Raw genomic sequence first — 25353 nt, forward strand, 5'->3', positions numbered from 1 at the left:
TGTGTGTGTGTGTGTGTGTGTGTGTGTGTGTGTGTGTGGGAGGACTCACGGTAACGGGCAGTTCTCCAGTGCTGGCACTCAGGGATCTGTTGATGGTGCAGTGGAACAGCTGCTCGTTGTGGAAGGTGATGTCACAGAGATCTGAGCCAATCGTCACAGAGTATTCCTGCAGCGTCAGGTCCAGCTCGCTTGGCCCTTTCTGACACACCAACACACAAACACATGTGGAGCCTGTTACGCTTCATGATGTTAAATACACAGATACTGTATGTGACGGAGGACTCTGTCCAGTATTTCACAGTGGAAATAAAAACCATGTGATTGACAGAACGTCCTGTGATAATTAGCACACTTTGATAGCAAACAAAGAGACACTGTCTTCACGTCTTCATCCTTCCTTCCTTCCCAATTCTTTAGGAGAGAATGAAAAAACTCCCTGGCTCTTCTGCGCCTGTTAGGTACTTCCTTCCTGACCCTCAGAAACTCATAACATCCCGCCACACAGATCTGGACTTCCCCAACACTTGTGTCGTGTGTGTGTGTGTGTGTGTGTGTGCGCATTTTTGTGACAAATGAGGACATAAATTTGTATAATGACAAAGGTATAACATAGGTATTACAAGGAGAAGGTGACTTTTCAGGACATTACCCCATGTCCCCACTTTTCAAAACGCTTATAAATCACACAGAATGGAGTGTATTGAAAATCTGAAATAGCACAAAGTCTCCTGTGAGGGGGAGGTTTAGGGGTAGGGTTGGTGTAGGGCAATAGCATATACGGTCTGTACAGTATAAAAACCATTACGCCTATGGGATGCCCCCACTTTTCACAAAAACAAACCTGTGTGTGTGTGTGTGTGTGAGAGAGAGTGTGTGTGTGTGTGTGTGTGAACAATGGTCAACTACTCTTGTCATGGCAGACCATAGGATAGGTGCGGACTGTTACTATTATTCTCAGCCCTAGTGTATTTATAATCAGCATTCATCATCCGTCTTGTATGGATTTGTTCACTAAACTTTATCTGTGAACCAATAATGGTAAACCATTATTGGTTCACAGATAAAGTTTAGTGAACAAGGAAGACCAACTACATTCCGGAACACAGCGGTGAATCAACGGTGCCGTAAAAGAATAGTTGAGACAAAATTAACATTTGCTGGAAATGGATGTAGGCCAACCAAGATTAGGATGAGTTTGTTTCTTCATCAGATCTGGAGAAATGTAGCATTGCATCAGTGTCTCGGCAATGGATGCTCTGCAGTGAATGGGTGCCGTCAGAATGAGAGTCCAAACAGCTGATAAATACATCACAATAATCCACAAGTAATCCACAGCACTCCAGTCCATCAGTTAACATCTGGAGAAGACACAAGCTGAAACAAATCCAGCTTTAAGACGTCTTTAACTAAAATACCAGTCCATAATCCATAATAACGCTTCCTCCAGTGAAAAAGTGCATCTCCTGTTGTCTCTCACATCAAAATCCAGCCACATATTAGTTTAGAGCTGTTTAAACGCTGCTTGATCTGTGCAGATTTCTCTCCTGATTCACACCAGAACACTTTTTCACTGGAGGAAGCGTTATTATGGATTATGGATTTAAAATCATCTTAATGCTGGATTTGTTTCAGCTTGTGTCTTCTCCAGATGGATGATCGACACACTCACTCACATTGATGATGAGGATGAGAGGCTCTCCGGGATGATGTTTGATGAGTTTCTCTTTGTTGGCCGTATAGAACTGCGGATCCTCCACGTAGTCAAAGTGAAAGGCATCAGCGTGAGGCTCCTCGTCCTCGTCCGGCCCTCGTCCTGATGGAGATGCATCCTCTCCTCTGTACAGCACCTCATTGAGGTAGAAGCGAGCCATGGCCTGCTGGGATTGATTGGCGGCAGGAGACTGACAAATGATCAGAGTAGACGACACATAGGAGCAGCTCTGCGGAAATGACATTTGTATGAACGAGCGCACAGACTGAAATGTCACACACACACACACACACCAGCACTTTGATCTCTATCCTATAAACAAAGCATTATTCATCTCACCGTCTGTCCGACTCCAGACACCTCCATCCTGACAGATTGCACCAGATTGAAGCCATATCCAGTGACCGAGATACTGCGACCACCGCTGCAACACCATCACATCACAATTGCATGTTCAAACAAAGGCTCTGAGTAGTATGCATACTAGCATACAACTGATTCTGCTGCATGTAGGCAGTATTGTGCACAGTATGCAATATGTAAGGGATAATGCACGGCTAGCTGTGCATTAACCGATTTTAATGCATGACGTTGAGGCCAAGAACCACCTGACGTGAAGCGCATTAAAATTGTTTGATGCACAGCTAGCCGTGCATTATCCTGCTTATACCATGGTCATTTGCCAGCACTATCAAGTTAAAGCTGTTAATGATGTTCACAGCACAATATTTGACCGTAAGGGTAAAAATGACAGTTATTTCTGCAATTCTCCAACCTCTCTCTCTCTCTCTCCTGAGAGTGTGTGTGTGTGTGTGTGTGTGTGTGTGTGTGTGTGTTTGTGTGTGAGTGATGTGTGAATATGGAACGGTGATTAAACTGACTTGGAACTACTTGTAGTTAAATTGAGTATTCAGACAGACCGTGGTATAAATGTTTATAAACAGCAGCACTTGACTACTGCTGTCCTGTGTGCATTCAGTACCTGAGGAAGCTTTTGTTGGGTCTGATGTGACTGATAGTAGGGTTTTTCTCATAGGTGAATGTGAAGCTGGGTGAAGCGCTGAGGCACGGCCGGTCGTCATACACCACACACACCGACACATTCTCAGCGACGGCCGGTTTGGCTGGAGGCATCACACACTTGATGACGTCCCTGGAAAGCCTGCAGAAGCATACCACAGACGTGATGAGCAGCAGATGCGTGATATATCAGCGAAACACGACCCACCACGAACACGCGCTCACATGAAGATGGTGCAGTTCTGAGTCTGGTTGATCTCGACGTTGACTGTGGATCCAGCGTCCAGGAACTGGCCGTGGATGGTGAGTCTGGTTCCTCCAGCGAGGGGACCCTGCCGCGGCGTGAACTCCTGCAGTCTGGGCTCCTGTGCCATGGAGGACCGAGAAAAAAATTATTTAAAGTAGGGATGCACGATATTAGATTTTTACCGATATCCAATATGCCGATATTTTTAAAATAATTTTGGCTGATAACCGATGCTGATATATACAAATGTGTATGGATAAATACAAAGTTCTGGCATGAAACTCTAGATGGCGCAGTCCGATAGGTCTAACTCAATCTGACCTAATGACATCATCATCACATGGCACAGCTGATTGGTTCTCTCCTGTATCAGTAGCCAATGAGCTCGCTGCTCAACATTCAAATATATGATTAGTGCTTGCCGTAGCAGTGCAGCTTGCTTCAGAAACCCTCCACCTTCCCCAGTTCCACCTGTATAGATCTGCTATGAGGTGATTCATGTATGCTATATGGGGGTTATTTCATGTATGTTATATTTTCAGCAGCAGTATTTCTTACATGCTCACAGCAGCATGTTGTGGATGTATTAGCAGTAGCAAGTCTCGGTACTTGCTCTGCCGCAGCATTCCGCCAAGACCAAATACATTAACATTGTCATTTACATTACCATGCCAATCCCTCCGAGAGTTGTCATGACAGAAATATATTTCCCTTTGTTTTAAAATAACAGCAAGTCTCTCCTGTGCAGAAACTATAAACAAATTGTTTTTAATTTTGGTTATATATGAGCAAAAATAACTAATAAACATTATTAAAGTTCTTTTTTTTAATGAGAGAACATTGTATATAAGTTTAAATAATCCATTTGAAAAAATATATTACATATTAATGAATAAATCTGTATATAGTATACTGTAAGTGTTATAACTGTATAAGTGTTTGTAATTGTTATTCATGTAAACTACAGGTTCTGGCCTTTAAATCAAAACAGACTCGTGAATTTATGACATTGATACCACTTTGTTTATTCAGAAACAAAAGTCACTATCACACTATCACACCCTGAGCACATGTGAGCAATCGATCTTATCGGCAAGGCATATCAGCATCATTTTTTCAAATTGGCCGATGCAGATGTTTACATTTTAAGCCATTATCGTCCAATTCCGATAAATCGTGCATCCCTACGATAATATCGTGCATCCCTACTTGGTTCAATCACAAACTGTGGTTCATTCCAGTCCGAGATCTGACTAAGCGTCACGCTGGAAAGAGCTGGCAGACCAGCAACAAATCAGCTACTATTTTCCAAAATACAGCTGTTGTGACAGGCTGAAGATCTACCAGCCAAGCAGCTAAAACCAGCAAGGAACAGCTACAAACCCACTGTTACGTTCCACTTCCAGCAGGCTTTAGCTGGATTTTCTATCAGGAAGGCTTTTACTGAATGCTGTAGCATAGCGAGCACATTTCAGTATGTTTTAACCAGCAAGAGCTGTGTTGGTAAAGTCAGAGGGCAGCAGCTTTGATCACATCAAGAACCATAAATGGTTCTGGAAGGTTAGTTTAAACTAGCATGAATGTCAGCGCTGCTACACATGTGAACATATACAGCACACACAGACCACACATGACATCACATCCTGTGGAGGTAGAGGGTCAAGAGGAGCATATTAAAGCATAAGTGTGTGTGAGTGTGTGTTGTTCAGCCAGATGTTTCCTGAGCTCAGCGACTGAAGCGGTGAAAGGTTTGAGGAAGGAGCTTTGGAGGAGTCCACATTCACATTCCTCTTCCTGCCTTTCCTCTTTACCATTTCTGATCCTGTTTTCCAGTCCTGCTCCAGCTCCATTTCACACCAAAACCAGTCTTGGGTAGCCTCAGAGTCTTTAGTGTGTTGGAGAGCCTTGGGTCTGACCCGTTGTGAGTTTCCTCGAGCTGCCAGCTGTGTTTTGGAACATGGTGGCTGGTTTCTTGTTGATGCAACCTAGGAATGAACTGGTTGAAGCTGACTGAATATGCTGGACAAGTAAGAAACCAGCTGTTTTGTAAAAAGGTGGCAGGTTGACCTGCTAAAAACCAGCTACTGTCCAAAAGACAGCTAGCAGTTTAAGCACAATCATCCCCAGGCTGCTCTCAGATCTCTTTAATACATTTGCCATTTTTCCACCAGATTCCTCAGTCCTCAGGGGCGGTGTCTTCATTAGGGCAACAGGGCAATGCACCACCAAATTCATTCAGCGACATTCAGCGACAGCTGTCACTGTTCTAGGCTGTTTGTTGTGCCTCTGGATATATAGTCCAATCAGCGTCGAGTCATGTTGTGGAGTACCATCACTTTTTGGGTGAACTCTCTGGCCGAGAATCACCCGACTGTTCTCATAGACTTCCATACAAAACATTTTTTCGAGCTGCAGGCACTGCAATGCAATCTCTATGAGTTCTGGGAGGGAACGTAACCTTAACTTGTGCAGCGATTGGTGGGAACAAACATACCTCTATTAATAAGAAATATGAAGTCAGGACTAGTCTGTATGGGCTGAATGAAGCAAACCAGTATTTTACCAGTGAAGTTTATATGGATGACGATTGTAATGGAGGTAAAGACGATTACAGTGACACCGCAATCAAACAATATTAGATGCGCAAATACGTTATTATTAATGTGCAAACAAACAGACCATGTATGTGCGCTCTCTGATAGCTTTTTGTATGGGCACATTTCAGTTTGGTTGCATGTCTGGCAAGTGTTTTATAATGGACACTCGCTGAAGAAGTGTGTTTTTATAGGAGTTTGCTATGGTCAGTGGTGTTTATATACATATCAACACTCACTCTGACAGAGGAACTGTTCACTGGTCATTATAAGCTGCCCTCAGATCACCACATTCAACAAATTCAGAATGTTTGGTCCCACTTTATATTAAGTGGCCCTAACACCTGTGTACTTACATAGTAACTAGATGTGTACGCAGTATGTAACCACAGTGTAAGTACACATTGGTACATAGTATCTACAGCTGTAATATTTCTGTAACTACACACATGTAACAACCCTCCGAATGTTTGTGTAAGTAAAAATGTTTAACAGGACATATACAACTACATTTTGTAACAACTATATGTATAAGAGTAATTGGAACAATTTGATCCAGGGGGGTGGAGATGGGTAGGTTTAGGGATATGTAAAGTGGGAGGAGTTGGATCTCAAGTGGGTGGAGTTGGTGCACCACTGTAATACCAGTGTACTCACATGGTAACTGCTCAGGAACTGTCCACTTCATATAAAGTGTAACATTCTGGACACCAACCACAATTTATATGTAAAGCCTAACTTACTGGCCGCTGCTGTGTAACATCAGAGTAATTACATGGTAAATCCATAGGAATTGTTTACTTAATATAAAGTGTAACACTTTCTTTACCAAAAAGTGCTGTTAGTCCTGTTACACATTTGTACTTTCATTACCAAAAAGTGTTGTAACCAATGTCCTGTTACACATTTGTATTTACACATACCATTCAGTGGGTTGTTACATGTGTGTAGTTACTCAAACATTACAGCTATAGATACTATGTACCAATGTGTACTATGTACACATCTAGTTACTATGCAAGTACACAGGTATTAGGGCCACTTAATATAAAGTGGGACCGAATGTTTTTATTTACTTTTTTATTTTGTGTTTTGCTCTGTTTAATAATTCTGAATGGATCCGTATGTTTATATACAGTCAGATTCTGTTGTCTCCGTGTGGTTCTGTTTGGTACTCAGCTTGACTTGCAGTTATAGAAAATTATCTAAATAAATGTGAGATTTATTTTTTTTCCTCAATTTTTTTTGCTGTAGCACTGTATACATAAATTGTGAATTATGGAAATGACTTTTTTTTTAATTGTCTGGACAAATTCTTGCAGAAAATATAATTTTGTGAGAATCATCCTCAAACTTAATCTTGAACTTGGTAAAACAATTATCTTTATTTAAGTCTTAATATTTTTCCTTTTGTTATACTGGAATAAATCATACTGGGATGTATGCTAAAATTGCTGGACGTGGCGCCCCACCTAGAAAATGTTCCTCCAGCCGCCACTGTCCACAGGTTTGCTGCTAAAATCAGCACAAGAAAATCAGTCTGAAGAGTCAGTTTGGATCTGCTCGCTGGTGCCAAATCACACTCTGTTCCTTCACATTAATTTATAAAACAAACCACATGTGCCACCGAATCTCTCAATGCCGTGTGAAAATGACATCGGCCCAGAAACTCCATCAGACAAAACAAAGCAAAGCCCTTCCAAAGTCTTTCCTCTCAATCAGCTGAGTTCATGCAGTCAAGCATGCCGTCATATCACGCAAACATTTGATGAAAGTGTGGAGATCTGTCAGATCTCATGAGAGGCTGGTCTAACACACAGAGAACGGTGTGATGGGAAAATAAATCAGGATGAAGACAAAAGAGTGAATGCAGGAGAGGATCATCAGTCTGAGGGTGTGAAATGGAAATCAACAGCGAACAAAAGCCTTGCACGTACCACAAAGGAGAAGATGTCCTTTGAAACGCCCACAGCGTTCCCGGCCACTCTCACTGTCACATGATCGCTCGTCTGTTCCCACGATGCACCAGTCTCACAAACCAACCTGTAGCGACACACACAAACTGCTGGATCACGAGCCATAAACTCATCTGTCATTTGGTGAAGCTCGGATAATTAGCTGTGTGACGCCCTCAAAAACCATGAATACAATTACAACACAATCCAGATGACACTAAATATGGCTCACCTGCAACAAGGATAAACATAGTTTCTGCCTACATTACAGTTTATGCACAATAAACAGTGTCCAGTGTAAAAACTGAATCACAGATGAACTCTGACATCATGTGAAGCTCAAATCAACATTATATCAGTCTGAACTGTCAATCACATCCAAATGACGCTCTGTGCAGTGATGGATTTGTCATTCAGTGCAGGACGTGGTTAAACATGGTTAACAGCAGGTAGTGTGTGTCTGTAGATATGAAGGGTGTGAGTGTTTGATCTGTGTCTTGTACCTGGCTGAGACAGTGTAGTGTTGTGGCAGTACACTGCAGGGCACATGGCCGATGGAGACGCTGAGCTGAGTGGCGCTGTGTCCGAGGTTCCTGCCCTGCACCGTGAGCAGTGTCCCGCCGGTCAGCGGCCCCGACAGCGGCTCGACCTGCACATCAACACACACTGACTGAGACACCACAGCTAGTCAACTGAGAAAACGCTTACAGGTCTGTCAGTTTCACACAGAAGAGAGCCGAGACACTGCAGGAGTGAGTGGGAAGATCAGCTCATGGTTTATTTTGAAATCCTGGCAGAACAGTTATCATAAACCCAACATGTTTTTATGTTCATCATGGTTTGGGTCATTCAGACTTCAGACTAAACAAATTCACTCATAAACAGTCTGTACACCTAAAACACACTCTCTCCCTCTCTCTCTCTCTCTCTCTCACACACACACACACACACGCACACGCATGCTCACATGTGTTTCTAAAGTGCACTACCGGTCAAAAGACTGGAATAATTAGGATTTTTTTTTTTTTTTTGAAAAAAGTCTCCAAGACTGCATTTATACAATAAAAACAGTAATATTGTGAAACTACAGATATGCAGGGTTAAATGTAAGAGCTGAGAGTGACGCTCAGATCAACAGTGTGTGGGAGTAGTTACATAACGGAAATACGTAATTTAATTACAAAATAAATGTAATGGTCATTAGTTACAGTTACTGAGAATTTTTGAAAATGTTAATTACAAAGGGGGTTACATCTGAAGATTTTCACACACATACACATTTGACTGATTTCTTTCCCAATTTGCATTGACTGCTCTAAAATATGACACACCAATGTTTCAGGAGTTTAGGACACATGCTTTTATAATAACTGTTTTATTTCCTATTTGGGATTATGTATATGCTTTATCTTTTAAGACTGTTTTTTTTCAAAGCTTTGTTTGATGCCAGTGTTTCCTGTATCATATCTACTGAACTATTTCTTGTCATGATTTTAAATCTGCATTTAACCCAAGAATGATCTGAAAGTAAGTCTGATTTTGAGGTGGCTATGTTTTAAAATTACATTTTTACAATTTTAATTAAAATGATAAAGGATTTTGAAAGTCTGATAGTAATCTTTGTTGAGTGCTACTGTAATGTTAACCCTGCCTGCTTTATATGTTTCCAAATGACTAACAGTTGAAAACATTTGTTAGGAAGTTAGAAAAGTAATCAAAAATTAATAAAATGTAATCAGTTACATTACTTTAATAAAGTAACTGAAATAATTACACTGTACTTATTACATTTTAAATAGGGTAACTTGCAATCTGTAACCTGATACATTTCCAAAGTGATCTTTCCAACACTGCAGATCAAATGTACATTAACGATGCTGTAAAGTATGAAAATATTCCTGTTTAATATGCACAGAAAATGTGCTTGTTGTGACCGACTGCTGTTTAGTAGATGTAGATGTGTTGTGCATTTCGGATGAATCAGCAGATTTGCAGAGGTTTCTGTGTATCTGTGCAGGTCAAATGCCTGAGTGTTGTGGCTTATAAATGAAGAGTGCGTAAAGAAGAAAGAATGACAGAGACACACAGAAAGGCTTTGTTAGTTTTTTTGGGTCACTTTCATCCACAGTGTCAGCAGAGAGATGACAGGAAGTGAGGCAGGAGGAGCTGAAGAGGGACAAACAGGAAAAGGAAATTAACGGTGCCAAACCTGTGCAGTTGACAGGAGGACCGTGACTGGACTACTCCAGCTCAATCACTCAACTCAACCACAGGAGTCTGCACAAAGAAACAGAAGCTGCTCTATGTTCGGCATTAGCCATTGCTTTTTAATGTGTTAAATAGAGGTGTTTTTTCAGCTTCTCGTCATGTGTCAGAGCCGCAAATGTTGCTTGCAAATATTTTGATTAAATATTGCATCACATACGTGTTCGTTAAATTAATCTTATCTTGAGATATTGTTATCAGCAAGAAACAAGTATCGGTCAACCACTAGTTTCAATAAAAAAATTACCTGCCCGTCATATTATCAGAGAAGAGAGAATTCTGGGTTGTGGTGCACTGAAACATTTCATCACAAAGACAGTACTGCATAAAATAGAGTGAAAGGCGTCGAGGTAGGATATGTAAAGACACATGTGTGAGATCTGTGATGGCCTGTAAACAGTCCCGCGAGCATCATTAGCACTCGGAGTGTGAGTCCTGCTTCACATCATTTCACCTGCTGCTCCCTTCATTTACACCCTCAGCGAAGCGAGACACAGAGACAGAAAGAGAACGTGTGAGCAGAGCACACAAATCACATGCTGTTCTTAAACACATTCAACTGCAGACGTGAGTTCACACTCACACACACACACACACACACACGCACACACACACACACACATACACACACATACACTCACACACACACACACACACACACACACACACACACACACACACACACACACACACACACACACACACACACACACACACACACACACACACACTCACTCGCACACACTTACAGCTGTCTGTTAACATTAGCACCTAGATGACATCAGTTGCTGCAAATGACTATGATTAAATAAAATATGTTTTTTCTCTAGAATAACATCTGCTGCTGAAGCGTGCACAATAAAAGCTGTGAGCTGTGTTGGTTAGATCAGTGTCGTGTTTGTGCAGTGGATCTGTCTGAACCTCTGCTCTATATCTGAGCACTCCTGTAAAATATGAAGGAAGCCAACACAAGCTCAGTGCGGCTCTCCTGTCTGTTTCACATGTGTGTGGTGATCAATCCTCAGGGAAAAGCACTACAGCATATTTACCCCTTATACTGTCTTATTAAATCATGTTTGTTTAAGTCAAACCCAAACCGATCCCTTCTGTTTTTTATGACTTGTTAGCTGGTTATAGAACAATATTATAAAATACTAATGCTTTATAGCAGAAATGTAAAACTGTACATTTGATGTGTCACGTAACTTGCCAACATAAAAAGACTAAACTACAGTAGACAGCAATTTATTACAGAAGTAATGTGGACCTCATAGCTCAGATAATGTCACGAATTCGGTCCATAGACTTCCGTTTATTCACCACCAGAGGTCACCCTTTCATTACATTGACTCTCGCACAACACAAATTGTTGCATTTGTGGACTACATATCCCTGGACTACATATCCCATCATTCTTTGCACCATTTGCACACTGCACTGATTGCACTCATTGCACACAGCTGTTTCTAATCACCTCACTCACTATATAACACCCACTCTAACCACCTTTCTCGGCTGAGTATTGTTTAGCCTGTACCCCTTTCCGAGTCTCCGTGTTTTCCTTGTTTTGCCTTGCCTGTTTTTGCGGTTTCTGATCTTTGCCTGTTTTCTTGGATTTCTCCCTCTCGTCTCGCCCCTGTGATTCTGTCTGCTGATCGGTGACCTACGCTAGCCCTGGGACTATTCTTGTGTTTTGCCCGTCATATACCTGTTTGCCATTGTTTTGACCCTGCCTGTTTACCACGTCTCTTTAATAAAGCCTGCAGATGGATCCACACATCTCACGTCTCGTCAGCCACGCTACAGATAAGAAGATAAATGTTTAATTTTAAGCTGACTCAAAATTTAGTATTGATGAATCTGAGCAGAGTTACACACATTGTTGAAACTCTAGAAGAGTTTTAAAGGGGTCATATGAATTTGCTAAACATTATTTTGTGTATTTGGTGTAATGAAATGTGTTTATGTGGTTTAAGGTTCAAAAAACACATTATTTTCCACATACTGTACATTATTGTTTCTCCTCTATGCCCCGCCTTTCTGAAACGCGTCGATTTTTACAAAGCTCATCGGTCTGAAAAGCGAGGTGTGCTATGATTGGCCAGCTATCCAGTGCGTTGTGATTGGCCGAATACCTCAAGCGTGTGACGGAAATGTTACGCCCCTCACCATACTGTGATGATGCCCTGTCCGGCCGGTGCGATGATTCAAAAACATGAAAATTTGGAAGACCAAACAAAGTAGTTTCGCTTTCACAACAAAACCCACGGCGGGCTAGAGTGAGCAGAGGCAGGTGGGCTTGAGAACGGCGCGGCCGGCGGATTCGATGAAGGAGCGTCCGGAGGGCTTGCGGTAACCACATGTGACGACTCCGGGCTGGACTCTGCTTCATCCACAGTGAAAGCCGATCCAGTGATGGCACCAAGAGCTTGTAACACTCCAAAGAGAAAGGAACAATTGAAATCGCATCATATGACCCCTTTAAGGAACTGTTCTACTGAGTCATTATTCAATCATATCAGTGTTGTTCTAAAGCCACTGGCCTTTTTTCTTTGTCTTAATAATATAGCATGCTTTGTTTCCTGCCCAGAAAACAAAAGAAGCTTCTACAGCTTCAGAAGAATGTCAGGCTGAATAAACAATGACTGGATTTTCATTTAGAGAGAACTGAACTATCTCTACAGAAGAAACATCTGAGAAAAAGGAGTTAAATTCTCTGTCTAACCTTACTGCTGCTCATGATAACCTTCTGATAGGTGTGTGTGTGTGCGGTACCTTCTGTATTTGTGGGCAGTGTGTGTGTGTGTGTGTGTGTGTGAGAGTGAGTGTGTGCATGTTTATGTGGTTTATGAGGACACAAATTTGTATAATAACATGGGTATGACATAGGTATTACAACGAGAAGGTGATTTATGAGGACATTTTCAGTCTCTCCGTAATTCAAAAGGCTTATAAATCATTCAGAATGAGTTTTTTTGAAAATCTAAAAATGCAGAAAGTTTCCTGTGAGGGGTAGGTTTAGGGGTAGGGTTGTTGTAGGGCAATAGAAAATACGGTTTGTACAGTATAAAAACCATTACGCCTATGGAGAGGCCATAAACCATAAAAACAAACCTGTGTGTGTGTGCGGTACCTTCTGTATGTTTGGGTCCGGGTCTGAAATAGCACAAAGTCTCCTGTGAGGGGTAGGTTTAGGGGTAGGGTTGGTGTAGGACAATAGAATATACGGTCTGTACAGTATAAAAACCATTACGCCTATGGGATGCACCCACTTTTCACAAAAACAAATCTGTGTGTGTGTGCGGTACCTTCTGTATGTGTGGGTCTGGGCAGCGTGTGGTGATGGCGTGGCACTGATCCCGCTGCTGACAGCTGTTTTCACACCAGACACACATGTGGCCCTGCGTCTGACGGCCCCAACACTGAGAGCAGTCGCTGTCGCCCGCGCTGCAGCTATACACCTCCACTGCACACACACACACACACACACACACACACATTACACATCTGTCTTTTGAGGCTCTTCCAGAGGTCTGAAGCACTGCTTTAACCCAGTCAGGGTCAGGCAGGGCCATCTGCGGGTGAACTGGGGACACACAGGCTGCTACACGGGCACATGACCGCATCAACACACTACAGGCCTGCGGGACAGTCTGTGTATCTGATAATATCTGTGTTAAAACACCAGCGTCATCGCTGCTGCTCACTGGGCTACTCACTCTAACAGTCAGTGAACTCTCAAACAACACGTCTGAAAACTTTAACCAATAATGAAAAAAAAACAGGATGTGCTGGAATTTCTCTTTGAATGAAATTCAATTATTACATGTGCATTATTACACATTATTACACAATGAGTTCATTCATTTGTCACACTGCAGGACCATTAAAGTCAACTCTTTTAGACAAAGGTAATTACAGTATAAAATCAGTACCTAAAATTTACACATTCCCTCAAACAAAAAAAAGGTGAACAGAATTTTCACTCAGAAATCGCAAGTCAAGTTCACAATTAATTACTAAGAAATGGTAATTAACATATTAAATTGCATGTCAATCTTTGAAGCACTGAAACATAATTTTTTGGTTAAATATACACTAATAATCTTGGTTTTATTCTAAAATAAAACAAATCTTTATTTTATTCTACTTCTAAAACATGTATTACAATACACCTTCATATACATTTTTTACTTAAAATCTTGATGTTGATTAGCTGATGTTGACAAAATCTATAAAAGAAAAAAAGTTCCCCTTCAGGAACTCGAGCTGCGTCGAACGCTATGGGAACAACTTCAGCGTGACCACGCTCTGAATCATATGTGTAATCAGTCCAATAGATGGGTGAGACGTCACGGGCGGGCGATGTAGTGACCATAAAGCTATAAAAGCATGTGCGGTGGAACCGGCATCAGCTTTCTGTCATTCAGCAAGCGCTCAGTGTTGTGTCAGTCATACTCTCTGTTTTTGAGTCTTATTTAGTGTTGTTTGTCCCAGTAAGCTCCACTATGTCTAAGGCTGAGGCTATGACAAAACATTTGAAGGGCGAAAGCAGATCGCGTTATAGGCTGTGTGTTCCACCCTGCCTGCGTTACATCACGAGTGGGGATACACACAGTCTGTTCGTGGTCTGCTTGGGAGCGAACCATGCAGAGTCGGCTCTTGAGGGCGAGACCCTATCTTCTTCCTCACCTGCCAGATCCAGCGCCCACTCTCTGAGATCGGAAGCCCGTTCTGCGGTTTCTTTCCCCCGGGGAGCGGTCTCGATGCTTCGTCTGTCTTCCTCAGAGGAGGTTGTCGTGGAGGATTCGCACCCCTCAATCGCCCCAGAATGAGGATCTGTTGGAGGTGGTAACTCGCGCTGTAGCCAAGTTAAACATCGACTGGCCGGCTGAGAAACAAGCCGAACCGCAGAAAATTTAATCAGATGAATGCTTTCTGTGGACAAGGCCACCACCTCCACACCGGAGCCTGCCTTTTTTCCCTGATCTCCACACCGAGATGTCGAGGTGTCAGACTATTATGGCAATGTTGAATGAGCATGGTTACAGGGTGATGCCCCGGGTTGAACAGATACTCGCAAGCTATCTGTCCCCCGGTGCGGCATCGTCCCTGAAGGCTCCGGCATTGCCCTCCAAGCCGCTGCGAACATCTTCAGCGCTGCTGGGTAAGGTGTATGTGGCAGCAGGTCAGGCTGGGGCGTGTCTGCACACCATGGCGGTGTTACAGGCGTACCAAGCCGACCTGCTTAAAGAGCTGGATGAAGGCGAGGAGATTAATTCTGATAATATAGCTTAGGATAACCACTGACCTTTCTCTCACCAAGGAGACCGCCCGCGCTATTGGTCGGTCTATGGCAGCTATGGTGGCAGCGGAGACGTACCAGCTCCTCGTACAGGGATGCCCAAAAACAGAGCGTCACCTCTCGCACTCTCCGCGTCGGGACCAGGGGTCTAAACGGCGCTCTGGGTCGGGGGCTTCAAAGCCTAAGCCAGATCTAAGAACTATTCTGGAGGCTAAGAAGTCCTTGATGAAGAAGTCCTGACGCCAATGCTTCACTGTATTACACTGTGCTTGTCTCTCCTCAGTGCCCTCAGGAGATCGTTCGCACCCTGCCGGTGCTCCAGGGCGCAGCGGTCTCCCGGGAGCGCTTCTCTCAGCTACCGCCCGGAAACGTTGCGGTACTAAGAGGCTTGCTACCTCTACTGAGCTCTCTAGAGCAGCTAGTTCGGCTGTCCCCTGCCGGTGCGCCGCTTCAGGGCACCGAGCTAGCTGCTCTGATTACACCAGAGGTCAGTCTCGAGAGACTCCCGTAGTAGACTATTTTACAGCATGGAAACTACTGCCAAATTTGTCTCAGTGGGTCCTGCAAACTGTAGAGAGGGGTTACAGGATCCAGTTTGGTCTCCAAACAGGGGCTACGGAATCCAGTCTCCTCTGCCTCCTTTCAATGGGGTCCTTTCCACCCTGGTGGGCCCCGAGCAGGCTCTGGTAATAGAACAAAAAGTGAATACTCTTGAGGAAGGAGGCCATCGAGGTTCTACAGGAAGAGAGTCCGGGTTCTACAGCCGGTACTTTATAGTTCCAAAGAAGGATGGAGGGTTGCGTCCGGTTTTAGATCTGCATCAGTTAAACCGCTCAGTCATGCAACTGAAGTTCAGCATGCTCACACTCAAACAAGTTGTGTCTCAGATCAGGTCCGAAGACTGGTTTGTCACGATTGATCTAAAAGACGCATACTTCCACGTCGCCATCCTTCCCAGACACAGATAGTTCCTGAGGTTTGCTTTCGGGGGTAAAGGTCTGATGGCAGTGGTGTCCAATGTGATACCTTTTGGCCTGCTGTACATGAGGCCCCTACAGTGGTGGCTCAAGACCAAGGGGTTCTCCCCGAGGGGAAACCCGCTTCGCATGATCAAGGTCATGCTGCGCTGCCTTTCGTGCCTTAGACATGTGGAAGAAACCTTGGTCCTTGTCTCAGGGCCCAGTGCTGGGAGCTCCTTGTCGCTGCATAACGCTAGAGATGGATGCGTCCCTCACCGGTTGGGGTGCGGTCATGAGTGGCCACCCTGCCCGCGGTCTGTGGAGCGGTCGCCATCTAACTTGGCACATCAACTGCCTGGAGATGCTGGCCATGTTTCGTGCACTGAAACACTTTCTCACAGACCTAAGAGACTGTCATGTGTTGGTGCGCACTGACGACATCGGTGGTCTCTTATATCAACCACCAAGGAGGTCTGCGTTCGCGCCCCTTATACAAGCTGGTGCACCAGATCCTTGTGTGGGCCCAAGGGAAGCTCCTTTCTATAAGAGAGGTTTACATCCCTGGCCATCTCAATATGGGAGCAGACATACTGTAGAGGCAGGGGCCGAGGCCCGGGGAGTGGAGGCTTCATCCCGAGGTGGTGAAGCAGATATGGAGAATTCTTGGCCAGGCTCAGGTGGACCTGTTTGCGACTCATACGACATCGCACTGTCCCCTCTGGTTCTCTGTGACTATGGTACAGACGTGGCCGAGGCTTCGTCTGTACGCCTTTCCCCCCGATCGCTCTGCTAATCATTATTATTATTATTACTGGTAGTAGCCCCACTCTGGCAAGGCCAAGTATGGTTCTCGGACCTGGTTTCTCTCCTTGATGGCTCTCCATGGGAGATTCCCTTCAGGAGGGATCTCCTCTCACAGGCGGAGGGCATGATATTCCACCCCCGCCCGGAGCTGTGGAAGTTATGGGTGTGGCCCCTGAGGGGACACAAATCATAGCTTCCGGTCTCTCAACCGAGGTTGTTGAGACCATCCTCCAAACTAGAGCTCCCTCTATGAGAAAACTGTATGCCCTGAAGAGGAAACTTTTCACTTCTTGGTGTGGAGACCGCCAGCTCGACCCAGCTAACTGCCCGATTGGTACAGTTCTGGAGTTCCTGCAGGCCCCATTCTCCACAGGGTTGACCCACTCCACCCTAAAGGTATACATGGCGGCCATTACGGCCTACCATGCCCCTGTTGGCGGCCAGTCAGTGGGCAGACACCCCCTAGTTACACGTATCCTCCGTGGTGCGCTGAGGCTGAGGCCTCCGGTACGATCTCACATCCCCACGTGGGACCTGGCTGTGGTGCTATAAGCTCTCTGTAAGCCTCCCTTTGAGCCTATTGAAGAAATTTCTGATCGCTATCTCACTATAAAGACTACCTTCCTTCTGGCGATTTCTTCTCTAAAGAGAGTTGGGGATCTGCAGGCCCTCTCAGTGGCCCCTTCCTATTTCGACTTTGCGCCTGGTCTGGCCAAAGCTTTTCTCTACCCTCGAGCGGGTTATGTTCCTAAAGTCCCCTCCTCTGCACCACAGCCTGTCGTACTCCAGGCCTTCTGTCCTCCTCCCTTCCGGGAGTCCGACCAGCAGAAGCTTAATTGTATGTGTCCAGTGCGAGCATGCGTATGTCCACAGAGCTGCCCTGTGGAGAAGGGCAGACCAACTGCCTGTTTGCTATGGTCCCCCTAAGAGAGGTCTTCCTGCTACAAAACAGACCCTCAGTTGGTGGATAGTGGATGCCATTTCCATTTCTTAGGAGTCCTCTGATCTCCCCTCGCCTCTGGGCGTCAAGGCTCACTCAACTAGGAGTGTGGCGGTCTCTAAGGCCTTTCTAGCAGGTGTGTCTATGCAGGACATCTGCAATGATGTGGGTTGGTCCACGCCCCTCACGTTCGTCAGGTTCTATGGCCTAGATATGCGAGCCACTCCGGGCTCTTCTGTTCCCATAGCATTCGACGCAGCTCGAGTTCCTGAAGGGGAACGTCTCCAGGTTACGCATGTAACCATGGTTCCCTGAAGGGAACGAGACGCTGCGTCTCAGTGCCATACTTCTGGCATCCCTGCAAGCGCTTGCTTCATTCCTAGAAGCTGACGCCGGTTCCACCATACGTGCTTTTATAGCTTCCTTGTCGCTACGTCACCAGGCCGTGACGTCTCGCCCATCTATTGGACTGATTACACATGTGATTGAGAGCGTGGTCATGCTGTAGGCGTTCCCATATCGTTCGACGCAGCGTCTTATTCCCTTCGGAGAACCATGGTTACATGCGTAACCTGGAGACATTTTCTGTTATAGTATTTGTAACTAGCTGTATATAAAGCCATGGAAGTCTATGGAATGCCCCCATTCAGACTGTGTGTGTGTGTGTGTGAGTGTGCGTGTGTGTGTGTGTGTGTTGTGATGAGTCAGTGTCAGCAGCAGACAGTCTGATGATGATGAGGCACATGCTCAGCATTAATGTGATTACAACACGGATTTCACACACATCCTTAAGGACACCAGCGAACCGTCTGTTATCAGTGCATCTGTGAGTGTGTGTGTGTGTTTATGTGTGAGTGTGTGTGTGTGTGTGAGCAAGCTGATACCTGTCATTGGCTCTGGACTGTCTATATATGTGCTGGTTCCTCTTCTCCGCAGATTCAGTTGGAATTTCTTGCTCCACATTGTAGTTTTTAGCTGCACAAACACATAAACACTCTTATTCATCAGTAAATCAAAGATCTGAGTTGCAGTTGCAAACATATTACAAGGTAAAATCTCCTAAAGGTAACAGAAAACCAGCTGTATGATGTGTTTAGGAGTGAATCAGACTGGAGCTACTCTGTCGGTGTGAGTGCAAGTCAATCTGATGGGAACTTACGGTCACTCCACTGCAGTTCACCGCCAGTCCGTCCAGCCACTGAGCTCTGTAAAGCTGCCCATCGCCCAAATCACAGTCCAGCTCAGCGCCCTGCACACACACACACACACACACAGAGAGAGAATGTGATGAGCGGAGCCACAGCTATGTCCAATCCCATCAGAGCATCCCGAGGGACTCGAGGCATGCTCAGACAACATCACAAGATCACATCAGACAGATCTCAGTCCTCACAGAGCAAACCCTTACAAACCACAACATCACATCACACTCCTGATACTCCAGTACAGAGCTCAGAAACCCCTCTTCCCCTCTAGAGTCATTCCCACTCTGTGTGCAGCTGAAAACATGCTCAGAATGCACTCAGACGTCATGATGAAGAGCCGCACACACACATCTGGTAGCCATAACGCAGACCCACACGGAGAGGAAGCGCTGCAAGGCCTTCATTAGCCACAGCACAACAGTCTGTGAGAGATTCAGCATTTAGCTGTTAGCGGCAGCGAGCTCAATCTAAGACGTGTGCTTCTGACCTGCTGACCTGATCTGGGCCTCTGTGATGGCACTGGCTGCTTCATGTCTTTGAAAGTGGACTACATTACTCTACAGCTTGCAGAAGAGCATGTCTTATCATTTCTACCTCATTTCTGATGCACAGAAGAACCCAAAGTTTGGGACGGCAGATCTACCACAGAAAATAACACAGTACCCAGTTGAAAAACCAGTATTTGTTGGTTAGGTGTGTTTTGAAGCATGAAAGCCATTTTGAGCTGGTCCTGAGCAGGAGCTAGATGCTTAGGACCAGCTCAAACAAGCTCAAATCAGCTGCCATGCTGCAAAACATACCTAACCAACATATGCTGTTTTTTTTCAACAGGGTCATCCCTCAATTTGCAAGAATCAGCAGAAAACACTCTGAGAGTAACATACTTTCAGTGAAAGTCTATTGGGGAATACAGAGTGAACGTCTGTGAACATGTTTTTCTCTTGTTTGTCTGCACTGTGTTGCAGATGTAGAGTATTCCAGCATCTACTCAGCACAGGCTCCTCAAACACCATGCTATTTTATACAGACAGTTTGAAGAGTGAGCGAACAGGGTCAAAAGAGCCGTGCAAACCACAGCCCATCAATACTGAGACAGAGCTCTGACAGGAGCCACATCTGTGTGTGTGCGTGTTCTGGTTTATATGGTTTATGAGGACACAAATGTACATAATGACATTGGTACTACAATGTAAACATGCATCCCCGTAAACCAGAAGGCTTAAAAATATGAAATTCAACAAATACCTGTAGTTGTGTGTGAGGGGAGGTTTAGGTGTAGGGTTGGGGTAAGAGGATAGAAAATACAGTACAGTAGAAAAACCATTACGCCTATGGAGAGTCATAAACCACATATGCAAGAGTGTGTGTAAGTGTGTGTGAATAGACACTCGAGTCCTACATGGTCTATGTTCTTGAGCTCCAGGGAGAAGACATGAGTGTTTCCAGAGGGCAGTGGAGGAACATCATCGGCCAGCATACTGGGACAGAACGAGGAATTCTGGGACAGAAACAAGAGGTGAGAACAAATGAGATTCAACCAAACAATAGTGAGTGGTGTTTAGAGAGCTATGAATGCAAGCAGTCTGCATTGTGTGTGTGTGTGTTCAGTTATTTATGGCAGTACAAGCACAATCACACCACATTCTGCGCCTCACTGTGTTTTTATGGAGAGATGGAGTGTTAGCATATGAGAAAAACACAACAAATCTTCTTTTTACCTGCTGCGTGTCGACCAAAACGTCTTTTGAATTGCCACATATTTCCCAGCAGTCTGTTTTTACACTTCACAATTCAGCAATGCATGTTATTTTCAAGCTCAAAATGAGAGAGACATGCAGCTGTTTTGAAATCACATGGAAAGCATTATTTTGTGCTGTATAAACAAACTAAACTTCCTCTTCTTTCCAGCCATAACAATTATTGAAACTAAACTGTTAAACTTCTGAAATCATCATGGTTATGAGGTGTAGATATGGCCATCTTTAGTTGTATATCAAGATCTAGGCAACTAGAGATATTTCTACAGCAGTTACATCACAGTAAATATATATATATTTATATATCCATGGGCAGCAGTGCTTTGTGAAAACAGAGAGGGGTTATGGAGATCTCAAATCTGTTCACTGATCTGTTGGATACTGTCACTGCAAGTACATGAATGCAAATTCTTCTTTGTGTTGTTGCATTGTGACGTGTGTCGCACTGAAGTTCATCATGCGGTGTAATGTGTTGTGCACTCAGCCTGTTTCATTCTGAGGGTCAGATATGGGAATATGAGCTCATTGTCAGTGTTTTCAGTAAGTGGGCTGATGCTGAGTCAAACAGTCAAACTGTCTCACACGCAGCGTTCCTCTTTCCTCAGAATCAGTCCTGCATGTCTACACAATCTGTTTCATTCTTGACAGAGACATAAAGCCCTGTTGCGATACTTTAAGGAATCATAGAAGGCTGCTCCAAAAGGTAGGCAGAGTAATTACATGAAGACAATCCCAGAGTGCAATGTCAACAAATGGATGAAGTGGGAGAAATGTTGCTGTATGACAGAAGAGGAATGGTCGAGGGATCACATTCATTATCTCATCTGATGTGTATAAGAAAAACAAATCCCTTTAGGGATTTTAGCTCATTTTAGCACTTATCTATGTGTAAACTTCTCTGTTTCACCATCATTTGTTCACATGACTGTCATTTAAAGAGCATTTTCATTGGTCTAATCAAAAATCACAGTTTTCAGTTTAAACCTGGTTTAGTTCCGTTTGTTTAAAAGCAAGTAACAGGGACCAGCTTTACTGACTCTTATTCTGGTTTCTGGTGAACAGAAAATATGATACAAATTTTTAAAAAATACATCACAATATACATTAAGGCAGGGGTACTTAACAGGCATTAATTTTGCATTCATTTTGTGGCCCGCGTCATGTAATTAATGTATTTTTATTACAATTTGCGCTCAAAATATTAGGCAGTTTGATTTTTTAAATTAGATGTACACAATCGCAGTTGTAAAAGCTGCTCGGTCTCTGCAAGAGCTGTAACCAACGTGCAATTAAAAAGCGACATGTGGCACGCGGCACGCCCCAAACAACTTAAAAAGAAGCGTTGTCCAACAAAAGAGGACATTTAATATGCAGCTGTTTTGAAATCACATGGAAAGCATTATTTTGTGCTGTATAAACAAACTAAACTTCCTCTTCTTTCCAGCCATAACAATTATTGAAACTAAACTGTTAAACTTCTGAAATCATCATGGTTATGAGGTGTAGATATGGCCATCTTTAGTTGTATATCAAGATCTAGGCAACTAGAGATATTTCTACAGCAGTTACATCACAGTAAATATATATATATTTATATATCCATGGGCAGCAGTGCTTTGTGAAAACAGAGAGGGGTTATGGAGATCTCAAATCTGTTCACTGATCTGTTGGATACTGTCACTGCAAGTACATGAATGCAAATTCTTCTTTGTGTTGTTGCATTGTGACGTGTGTCGCACTGAAGTTCATCATGCGGTGTAATGTGTTGTGCACTCAGCCTGTTTCATTCTGAGGGTCAGATATGGGAATATGAGCTCATTGTCAGTGTTTTCAGTAAGTGGGCTGATGCTGAGTCAAACAGTCAAACTGTCTCACACGCAGCGTTCCTCTTTCCTCAGAATCAGTCCTGCATGTCTACACAATCTGTTTCATTCTTGACAGAGACATAAAGCCCTGTTGCGATACTTTAAGGAATCATAGAAGGCTGCTCCAAAAGGTAGGCAGAGTAATTACATGAAGACAATCCCAGAGTGCAATGTCAACAAATGGATGAAGTGGGAGAAATGTTGCTGTATGACAGAAGAGGAATGGTCGAGGGATCACATTCATTATCTCATCTGATGTGTATAAGAAAAACAAATCCCTTTAGGGATTTTAGCTCATTTTAGCACTTATCTATGTGTAAACTTCTCTGTTTCACCATCATTTGTTCACATGACTGTCATTTAAAGAGCATTTTCATTGGTCTAATCAAAAATCACAGTTTTCAGTTTAAACCTGGTTTAGTTCCGTTTGTTTAAAAGCAAGTAACAGGGACCAGCTTTACTGACTCTTATTCTGGGTTCTGGTGAACAGAAAATATGATACAAATTTTTAAAAAATACATCACAATATACATTAAGGCAGGGGTACTTAACAGGCATTAATTTTGCATTCATTTTGTGGCCCGCGTCATGTAATTAATGTATTTTTATTACAATTTGCGCTCAAAATATTAGGCAGTTTGATTTTTTAAATTAGATGTACACAATCGCAGTTGTAAAAGCTGCTCGGTCTCTGCAAGAGCTGTAACCAACGTGCAATTAAAAAGCGACATGTGGCACGCGGCACGCCCCAAACAACTTAAAAAGAAGCGTTGTCCAACAAAAGAGGACATTTAATAACATGATTTTACTCCACAACATCAGTCGAGTGTTTGAAATAACTTTTGTGATATGATGTGTGTTTTTTGTCACAGAACGAGGCAGATAATATATTCTATATGGTAATAAAGGCTATGTCGATTAGCATTAGATTATCAATGTATATCAATATACTTTATGTGACGAGTGGGGGCGGGGCCGAGAGCCGTGGGAACGGAGCGAGGTCGGTGGAGTAATTGCTAATGAGCGACACCTGCACCACTCACCGGTCTCGAGTCTCACGGAGGAGCTCCGGAAGGATAAAAGGGAGGAGTGACGACCGTGTTGAACGAGAGAGGACCAGGCCTGGATTTTATTTTGTGTTTTGGTTTTGTTTGTGTGCGACAGTCGTCTGTGTGGGGCTGTCGCGCAATTTTGTGTTTATTTTATTATTATTTTATTATTTTCTTTAAATGTTCGCCGGTTCCCGCCTCCTTCTTCCCGAACTACGAACTTTGTTACATTGGTGCCGAAACCCGGGAGGAAGGAGGGACATGCTGTCAGAGAGCCCTCGCTACTGAGGGGGATCGCGGTGCTGAGGAGATCGGGCAGCAGGAACAAGCGGAGAGACCGCAGGTGGCTGCCCGAGGCGGTGGTGCTGGAACGATGGAAGACGAGGCAGGACGGAGAGCTCGCTGCCGCGCTCCTGGGTTGAGGAGGGGTGGCTGCCGTCCGTGAGGGAGCGGAGGAGTCGGCCCCGTTCGCCAGGAGGCCGGAGCCTGCTGCCATCCACCATGATTGGGGAGGAGCAGGGAACGGGGGACTCGCTGCCGGCTGCCCTCAATAGGAGGAGCCATCGCCGTCCGCCAGGAGAGTCGTGGGAATGGAGCGAGGCCGGTGGAGTAATTGCTAATGAGCGACACTTGCACCACTCAGTCTCATGGAGGAGCTCCAGATGGATAAAAGGGAGGAGTGATGACCGTGTTGAACGAGAGAGGACCAGGCCTGGATTTTATTTTGTGTTTTGGTTTTGTTTGTGTGCGACAGTCGTCCGCGAGGGGCTGTCGCGCTATTTGGTATTTATTTTATTATTAAAGTTTTCTTTAAATATTCGCCGCTTCCCGAACTACGAACTTTGTTACATTTCATTACTATGAAAATACCAGAGATGGCTTGAAGAACACAGCTAAACCATATATTGTCACGTCGTATGTTTACTGTCGTATATTGTTGGATAATTAATTAAATAGCCAGATCGCGAACAGATTCAATCACCCATGCAGCTACGTTATGTCTATTAAAGCCTTAATCACACTCAAATCTGCGTTCGCGCTGCCGCTGATCCAGATAGAGCATTTATATGAACCATCTTTATAAAGTCTTTTGTATCATTATTTCTGTGTTACAAACATTCAAATAATCACAGAAGTACTGGAATAAAAGTTTATAGTCCAGATATAGACACTGCTGTCTGTCTACAGAAGCGATCAAAATAGAATAAATAGGGCTGGGTAAAAAATGTTGATATTTCGATATTAATCGATTCTCCTTTTTACGGAACGATATCGATTCCTAAATCCCAAGAATCGATTAGTCTCGCCTGTTTTCAGTTAATGGATGGAACATGGAAGGGTACTTCCCATTCAATAAATCGCAATAAGCATGGTTCTTTGGTACTTTTCATATGAAACAAAGTCTCAGATTTCAAATTCTGTCCGTTGTATTGCAGTATTCAAACAATAAATGCCGTTTTGGCGCTGTTTAATGTGGAGTGACAGATCGCTGTAGTGCCTCAGTTCAACAGACGCAGCAGCACGAGGCGCACATGAACAGATCATCTCCTCCACATTAATACCAGTTTCAGCACAAAATAAACATGACTAAACATCCGAAGGTAAGTTAAAAGAAAGAGTACAACTTTACAATCTGTATCCTGTCTTGTGTAATCGCTCAATCAGTGTTTCAGCCGC

The 25353-nt window shown here is 43.9% G+C and overlaps 1 protein-coding gene across 2 annotated transcripts in view; it reads right to left on the reverse strand.

The window, feature by feature from the left end:
- LOC107548741 (plexin-D1) overlaps positions 1-25353 on the reverse strand; it is an 80239-nt gene that overhangs the window by 31310 nt on the left and 23576 nt on the right. For both annotated transcript variants that reach the window (XM_016229541.1, XM_016229542.1), the window contains exons 9-19: positions 20405-20503; positions 18960-19049; positions 18685-18775; positions 13101-13258; positions 8031-8176; positions 7510-7615; positions 2957-3096; positions 2694-2873; positions 2051-2135; positions 1674-1940; positions 50-199 (exon numbers count right to left, since the gene is read on the reverse strand). In XM_016229541.1, the coding sequence (XP_016085027.1) occupies positions 50-199; positions 1674-1940; positions 2051-2135; positions 2694-2873; positions 2957-3096; positions 7510-7615; positions 8031-8176; positions 13101-13258; positions 18685-18775; positions 18960-19049; positions 20405-20503 (1512 nt within the window). The remainder of the gene's footprint in view (positions 1-49; positions 200-1673; positions 1941-2050; positions 2136-2693; positions 2874-2956; positions 3097-7509; positions 7616-8030; positions 8177-13100; positions 13259-18684; positions 18776-18959; positions 19050-20404; positions 20504-25353) is intronic.

Source organism: Sinocyclocheilus grahami, unplaced genomic scaffold (genome assembly GCF_001515645.1).
Source record: "Sinocyclocheilus grahami isolate Dianchi unplaced genomic scaffold, SAMN03320097.WGS_v1.1 scaffold354.1, whole genome shotgun sequence".
Classification (NCBI taxonomy): Eukaryota; Metazoa; Chordata; class Actinopteri; order Cypriniformes; family Cyprinidae; genus Sinocyclocheilus; species Sinocyclocheilus grahami.